The 8,163-nt window shown below is 45.2% G+C and overlaps 2 protein-coding genes across 5 annotated transcripts in view; both read right to left on the reverse strand.

Annotated features, from left to right (window-relative positions):
• The window catches only part of LOC133550923 (calaxin-like), a 22,453-nt gene extending 21,309 nt beyond the window's left edge, over positions 1-1,144 (reverse strand). Inside the window, exon 1 of the mRNA XM_061897081.1 lies at positions 1,015-1,144. Within this exon, the coding sequence (XP_061753065.1) occupies positions 1,015-1,033 (19 nt within the window). The 5' untranslated portion in view covers positions 1,034-1,144. The remainder of the gene's footprint in view (positions 1-1,014) is intronic.
• The window catches only part of sytl1 (synaptotagmin-like 1), a 16,275-nt gene continuing 9,004 nt past the window's right edge, over positions 893-8,163 (reverse strand). For 3 of the 4 annotated variants that reach the window (XM_061897077.1, XM_061897078.1, XM_061897080.1), the window contains 5 exons: positions 7,610-7,771; positions 7,286-7,364; positions 5,540-5,636; positions 1,321-1,526; positions 893-1,254 (listed from right to left, as the gene is read on the reverse strand). In XM_061897077.1, coding sequence (XP_061753061.1) covers positions 1,109-1,254; positions 1,321-1,526; positions 5,540-5,636; positions 7,286-7,364; positions 7,610-7,771 — 690 coding nt within the window. In that variant the 3' untranslated portion in view covers positions 893-1,108. Of the gene's footprint in view, positions 1,255-1,320; positions 1,527-5,128; positions 5,275-5,480; positions 5,637-7,285; positions 7,365-7,609; positions 7,772-8,163 lie in introns of those variants that run through there. The other variant, XM_061897079.1, reaches the window with a different exon arrangement.

Below are 8,163 nucleotides of genomic sequence, written 5' to 3' on the forward strand. Positions count from 1 at the left end.
GCAAAGTGGAAAAGTGTTCTGTGGTCTGACGAGTCCACATTTTAAATTGTTTTTGGAAATATTTGACATCGTGTCATCCGGACCAAAGGGGAAGCGAACCATCCAGACTGTTATCAACGCAAAGTTGAAAAGCCAGCATCTGTGATGGTATGGGGGTGCATTAGTGCCCAAGGCATGGGTAACTTACACATCTGTGAAGGCACCATTAATGCTGAAAGGTACATACAGGTTTTGGAACAACATTTGCTGCCGTCTAAGCGCCATCTTTTTAATGGACGCCCCTGCTTATTTCAGCAAGACAATGCCAAGCCACATTCAGCACATGTTACAACAGCGTGGCTTTGAAAAAAAAGAGTGCGGGTTCTTTCCTGGCCCGCCTGCAGTCCAGACCTGTCTCCCATGGAAAATGTGTGGCGCATTATGAAGCGTAAAATACGACAGCGGAGACCCCGGACTGTTGAACAACTGAAGCTCTACATAAAACAAGAATGGGAAAGAATTCCACCTGAAAAGCTGCAACAATTAGTTTCCTCAGTTCCCAAACGATTATTGAGTGGTGAACATGCCCTTTCCCAACTACTTTGGCACATTCTAAAGTTAATTATTTGCAAAAAAAAAAAAAAAAGTTTATGAGTTTGAACATCAAATATCTTGTCTTTGTAGTGCATTCAATTGAATATGGGTTGAAAATTATTTCATTTTATTCTGTGTATATTTACATCTAACACTATTTCCCAACTCATATGGAAACGGGGTTTGTATATTGTATTATTAAATAATTGTGCCATACTAGTTAAAAGTTTCGGGATTATTTCTCATTCAAAAGGATGCAGAAGTGTCTCTAAACCTACAGTTGGTACTATTGTGTCTTCGAGGCATGCATGACGAGGGATTCAAAGTGTTTTCTTAGTATAATATTTAAACTGCAGGGAACCTAAAAAAACTGGTTTTCTATTTAATGACATAACACAGTCACTGCAGTAATGAGAGATAAAAACTAGCGCAAGGATGTACCTTGAAGCGGTAATCCCATCCATTCCTTCACAGCAACGTCTACGAGGAAAATATCACAAAAGAGTGAGAAATGTAACAAGATTTTCAGTCCCTGTCAATCGGAGGAGCGCCGGGCGAGGTTGGTTCTGATGGGGAGGGCTGTTTCCACCCAGTGGTTTGGGTTTTTGATCATGGACGACCACACAGACGCTTCCTCCTCCGTGGAGTCCATCCAGTGGACGGACTCGCCGTAGCTCTGACCTGCAAGTGCGGCGTTTGTGACCAGGTTTAGATGGTCGTGCATTTCCGCATCCTGACGCGTCTCACCTGTTCCGTTGCTGAGTCGAATCCCTCCGACCATTTGAAACTTCAAGCCCTCGCGCTGCCACACCGTCAGCTCGGCGCAGGCCTCCTGCAGGTCGCTGGTTTGGAAACCGTCGTAGACCATGGTGTGGTTGTAGGCTGGGTTGATGGCACGCTTCACCACCTGCGTCTTCTGGCCGCTCTGACAGCCGGCGTCGGGCAAGATGTAGCTTTGTGGGGGTTCGAAAGACACGTGTGAGCGTGACGCTTCTATGAGGGCATGTGACATGTGGCGATGACCAGGGACGCCCCTTCTGATACGCAGGTCACGCGCTGTGCGTACGGCCGATGAAGCGCCTGTCCTACACCAGGGGTCGGGAACCTTTTTGGCTGAGAGAGCCATGAAAGCCAAATATTTCAAAATGTATTTCCGTGAGAGCCATATCATATTTTTTAACAATGAATACAACTAAACGTGTGCATTTTTAAGTAAGACCAACATTTTTAGAGTATAATAAGTCTCTTATTCTTTTTAATAACATTGTTATTCTGAAGCTAACGAATAATAAATCAAATGTCACGTCTGTTGATCATGTTTTTGTTTGGCCATGTGCTGTTTGTCCTTTGGACTCTTTAAGTTCCTGTTTTTTTCCACTCCCTTGTCTGGTTTCCTTGGTTACTCATTTTGTCCACCTGTCTCTGGTGGACAAAATGCCTGCTAACCTGCTTCCCGAGCATTAATCAGAGGCAGTATTTAAGCTCGTCTTTGCCAGTCAGTCGCCCTGTGCTGACTTGTTTCATGCCTTGCCATAGTTTCGTGCTTCATGCCATGCCAAGTAAGTTTTGTTTGATTTATGTTCTTAGTCTGTTTATGCGTTAGCTTTGTTCCTTAGCCCAAGTTGTGCCTCCGCTGTGAGCGATTTTTGTTTGTATATTTTTTTAGTTAAAATTAAATCATGTTTTTACCTAAATGCCATGTCCTGAGTAGTCAGTCCGCCTTCCTGGGAGAACGACCCCGCAGCAAGCTGCAAACCCCCCCCCATCGTGACATAAAATACTTCTCACCATTAATGCGACTTCTTGAACAGGTGCGGTACAAAACGGATGGATGGATTTAAATGCATGAGAATGTTTTGTATTTTGCACGTTATTTTTAGCACTGTGATTACCAGTGAAATTATTCATAATTATCGCGTTAAGCAATGTCAGCTAAGATTTTTCCGAGAGCCAGATGCAGTCATCAAAAGAGCCACATCTGGCTCTAGAGCCATAGGTTCCCTACCCCTGTCCTACACCAAAATTCAGCTATTTATTTAGTCATTGTTCACCTGATTGATTCCGTTCAAACTTCAAAGCGTTCAGCGCATTCAGGACACCCTTCAACAAGTTTCCCAGAATGACCGTTTTAATCAAACCCCTCATTTACCAATTTTATCCAGCTTTTTTTTCTTTTGACTACTCTAATTATTTTCAACCGTAGCACCATAGGGCAATGAGGCTAGTTACCTTTTAAACCCGGTTCGCACGTTTTTCTGCAATATCGGACAAAATATCTGGTACCTCTTCCACCATTCTTACTTACATTTTTAACAATGCAGAAATCTCCTATCAGCTGACTAGTCAGGTAAAGGTAGTATTATTTAGCCAGGGGTGTCACTATTTACTACAGGGGTCTCAAACTCAATTTACCTGGGGGCCACTGGATGCAGAAACTGGGTGAGGCTGGGGCACAAGCAAAGATTTCTTTACAAAAATCTAACATGCACTTTTTAATGAATTCAGCTTCTTTGAATGGTTTTTCCGGCCTAGCAATATACTTGCCAACTCTCGCGACCTTTCCGGGAAACACCCAAATATCAGTGCCCCTACTTACAATTTCCCGGGGCAATCATATTACGGGTTTTCATTTTAAGGCCATGCCTTTAACGCCCTCTACAACCTGCCGCCTCGTCCGCTTTCCCAGCGTACAAACATTGTGCCGGCCCAGTCACAAATTGCAAGAGACTCCTACAGACCCACGGAAGTGACTGCAAGACATACTTGGTCAACAACCATACAGGTCACACTGACTGTGGCCGTATAAACAACTTTAACACTGTTACAAATATGCCCCACACTGTGAACCCACACCAAACAAGATTGACAAACACATTTTGGGAGAACATCTTCACCGTAACACAACAGAACAAATACACAGAATCCAATGTCGCCCTAACTCTTCCGGGCAACAATAAGGGGTGGGGTTTTGTATATTGTAGCCCGGAAGAGTTAGGGCTGCATTGGATTCTGGGTATTTGTTCTGTTGTGTTACGGTGCAGATGTTCTCCCAAAATGTGTTTGTCATTGTTGTTTGGTCTGGCTTCACAGAGTGGCACATATTTGTAACAGTGTTAAAAGTTGTTTATACGGCCACCGTCAGTGTGACCTGTATGGCTGTTGATCAACTATGTCTTGCAGTCTCTTATTGCGTCTCCAGAAGTCAAATACATCATGTTGCTGGGCTCGTACACTCTTTGTACAGGGGGGGCACTGAAAATTTGTAGTCTCCCGGAAAAACCAAGGGTATTCAAGTATGACGCTGTAAAGCGCCATTCATATCATTAGGTGCGGGCCGCAAAACGTCTCGCGGGCCGTGTGTTTGAGATCCTTGATTTAGTAGAAGAATCTAAGTCCCATCTTAAAACTCATTTGTATACTCTAGCCTTTAAATAGACCCCTTTTTAGACCAGTTGATCTGCCTTCTCTCTTTTCTGCTCTGCCCTCCTCTTCTGCGTGGAGAAGTTATCAGATGAGCACGGATCAGCCTCCACGGATGAAGCGCTAACTGTTCCGAGTCGGGATGCAGGATGGACCACTCCTCTTTGCATTAGTTGGTGACGTGTCTGCATTCAAGATGATTCCCCTGCTGGTCTCCCAATAGACTGGACTTTCGCATGAAGTCCGGATCCAGGGTGACCACTCCTTATGCATCAGTCAGTGACGTCTCTGCGCCCCGACGTGTCTACAAGCAAGAGGATCCCCTGCTGGCCTCACTATGGAGTGGACTATCACATTATTAACCGTATCCACTCAGCATCTATTGCACCGGTCACCCAGGTTGGGAACCCCTCATCTGCGGTCCCTTCCAAGCTTTCTCGTTGTTCCCATTGGGTTAAGTTTTTTTCTTGCCTTGATGTGGGATCTGAGCTGAGGATGATGATGTGGCTTGTGTAGCCCTTTGAGACATGTCTGATTAAGGGCTATATAAGTCAACTTTGATTGATATTTGAAGTATTAGTCTTAGTTATGGTTTTAACTTTGTTTTACTAAAATTTAACCTGTTTGCAAGTAAATGTTCCCTACGATCAGGTAAAATATTTTTTTCTAAAGAAAAAACATTGATTTGTACCAGAAATAGCCAAAAACGTAATCAATCGTGGCAATGCATTATGGGTACACACATCATTTTTAACTGCTGTATCACACTCCTTGACAAGCTTAAGAGCTTGTGCTGTACACATTGTTGACAGCTTGGGTGTTTAGCTGGGTACCTAGCAAGCCTGTCGCTCATGCCAGAGGACCCAGGTTCGAGTCTCGGGCGGACTGAAACCAATACTCAATTTTCAAACCATTCCTACATTCATTCTATGTTCCTTCAGCAGTTCATCTTCAGCATTAACACGCAATTTCTGCAGAAATGGCCTCATGTTCGAGTTATTAACAAGCCGCCAGCTTATTAAGAGCTCCTTCCTGCTCCGTCACTTTTATGAATATACGGGGAAACCTAGATTTGCACCACAAACCAAAAAATAAATAAATACTCTTAACGTTCTATCCACCCATTGTGTGTCTGCAGTTAGGTGTGAAGCTACTTTGTGTTCCTTTTAAGCAAATGTCTTGAGTCCAAAGAAAGCATGTTAGGTTTGAAACATTCAGGGAGTATCCACAGCGGTGTCGACACTTCCCTCACTCCCTTCTGCTGCAGCCAAAGAAGATTGCCTGACAAGGTAAAGTGGAAATATATATATATATATATATATATATATATATATATATATATATATATATATATATATATATATATATATATATATATATATATTTGGTAGAAACGTTTGCTAATTTATGTTCTAATTAAATTAAATTCAAGTTTGAGTAAAGTAGTACAAAAATGTTTACATCAATCAAGTAAGAATTTTCCTCACTTGTGCTTACGACTTTGGACGGGGGCGGCCCTGGTGATGACACGTGAAGAGAAACTAACCTCCGCACAAACGAGTCAACAGCGCCTCCTTTTTTTGACAGCAGGCCTCGACCTTCCTGCAGCCAGATGTGGAGCTCGCCTGTCAGCGGCAGACCACCTTGGCACAGAAAAAACACGGCACACCAGACAAGACAAGAGGGGACAAGCCAAGACAAGAGGGTAAAAGACAAGACAAAAAGGGGCAAGACAAGACAAGAGCGGGCAGGACAAGACAAGAGGGGACATGACAAGACAAGAGGGGACAAGGCAAGAGGGTAAAAGACAAGACATGAGGGGACAAAATAAGACAAGAGGGGACAAGACAAGCAGGTAAAAGTCAAGAAAAGAGGGGACAAGACAAGAGGGGACAGGACAAGACAAGACGGACAAGACAAGCGGGTAAAAGACAAGACAGGAGACAAGAGGGGACAGGACAAGACAAGAGGAGACAAGACAAGAGAGGATAGGACAAGACAAGAGGGGACAGGAAAAAACAAGAGGGGACAGGACAAGAGGGGCAGGACAAGACAAGAGGGGACATGACAATACAAGATGAGACAAGACAAGAGGGGACATGACAAGACAAAATGAGACAAGACAAGAGGGGACAGGACAAGACAAGAGGGGACAAGACGGGACAAAACAAGAGGGGACAGGACAAGCCAAGAGGAGACCAGACAAGAGGGGACAGGACAAGACAAGATGAGACAAGACAAGACAAGAGGGAACAAAACAACAGGGGACAGGATAAGACAAGAGGGGACAGGACAAGACAAGAGGGAACAAAACAAGTGGGGACAGGACAAGACAAGACAAGAGGGGACATGACAAGACAAGATGAGACAAGACAAGAGGGGACATGACAAGACAAGAGGAGACAAGACAAGAGGGGACAGGACAAGACAAGAGGGGACAGGACAAGACAGGAGGGAACAAAACAAGAGGGGACAGGACAAGACAAGAGGGGACATGACAAGACAAGATGAGACAAGACAAGAGGGGACAAGACAAGAGTAGACAAGACAAGAGGGGACAAGACAAGAGGGGACAGGACAAGACAGGAGGGAACAAAACAAGAGGGGACAGGACAAGACAAGAGGGGACAGGACAAGACAAGAGGAGACAAGACAAGAGGGGACAGGACAAGACAAGATGAGACAAGACATGAGGGGACAGGACAAGACAGGAGGGAACAAAACAAGAGGGGACAGGACAAGACAAGAGGGGACATGACAAGACAAGATGAGACAAGACAAGAGGGGACAGGACAAGACAAGAGGGGACAAGACAAGAGGAGACAAGACAAGAGGGGACAGGACAAGACAGGAGGGAACAAAACAAGAGGGGACAGGACAAGACAAGAGGGGACAGGACAAGACAGGAGGGAACAAAACAAGAGGGGACAGGACAAGACAAGAGGGGACAAGACAAGAGGGGACAGGACAAGACAAGAGGAGACAAGACAAGAGGGGACAGGACAAGACAAGATGAGACAAGACATGAGGGGACAGGACAAGACAGGAGGGAACAAAACAAAGAGTGGACAGGACAAGACAAGAGGGGACATGACAAGACAAGATGAGACAAGACAAGAGGGGACAGGACAAGACAAGAGGGGACAAGACAAGAGGAGACAAGACATGAGGGGACAGGACAAGACAGGAGGGAACAAAACAAGAGGGGAGAGGACAAGACAAGAGGGGACAAGACAAGGCAGGAGAGCGTCAGTCTTGCACGTGTTGAGGTAAGAGTCATTGTGCTTGTTACCCTGGAAGCCCTCTGGAATAAACTTAATGGACAAGAGGAGCGACCCACGGCTGCTGACACACTCTGGCCTCAAGAAGAACTGGGAGACATGGACGAGTGCAGACAAGATGATGTCACACCTTGGTTGTCGATGTATCACACACAGTAACGTAACGGGGATGGAAAAGGTGTACTGGCCAATGCATTAGGTACACCACGCAAAATGTGATTTTTTTTGTTTGGTTTTTTTCTCCGAAAAAAGGCTGAAGTCAAGGCTGTGATGTCATTGCCAGGACGCAGCGTCAGGTGTACCCAATGAAGTGGCTACTCAAGTGTCTGACTCACCCGTGGCTGCAGGTCTTGCCAGAGTGGCTCTGTGCTGGTCCAGTCCCAGAAGTCCAGCTCCACCTCCACCTCCCCCAGGAACACGTTCTTGCCCAAGGTCTCGGCGTGCCACACGGACAGGTTCAAGATGCGACTTGTCAGCTCGCTCAGACGCAACTTATACTGACGAGACAATCAGAGATCAGGTGGTAATGACACTGTGCTTTCTGGATGTACACCATTTTTAATGTGTGTGTGTGTGTGTGTGTGTGTGTGCGTGTGTGTGTGTGTGTGTGTGTGTGTGTGTGTGCGTGTGCTGATGGGTTTTTATGAGGGCGTGGTCTGTCAGGAGTTTAACACCTTACATCAAAGGACCTGGGGCCCAATCTGGCCCTCAATATCATTTTATGTGGTCTGTCACATCATTTTATCATGACATGTCTTATCATTTTTACGTGGTATGCCACAACTCTTTGGCTTGCCATTTCATTCTATGTAGTCATTCAGTGTGGCCTGCTACTTCATTCTAATATGGCCTGTCCCATAATTTTATTGTGGCCCACCACTTCATTTTA

Source organism: Nerophis ophidion, linkage group LG04, assembly GCF_033978795.1.
Source record: "Nerophis ophidion isolate RoL-2023_Sa linkage group LG04, RoL_Noph_v1.0, whole genome shotgun sequence".
Lineage (NCBI taxonomy): Eukaryota > Metazoa > Chordata > Actinopteri > Syngnathiformes > Syngnathidae > Nerophis > Nerophis ophidion.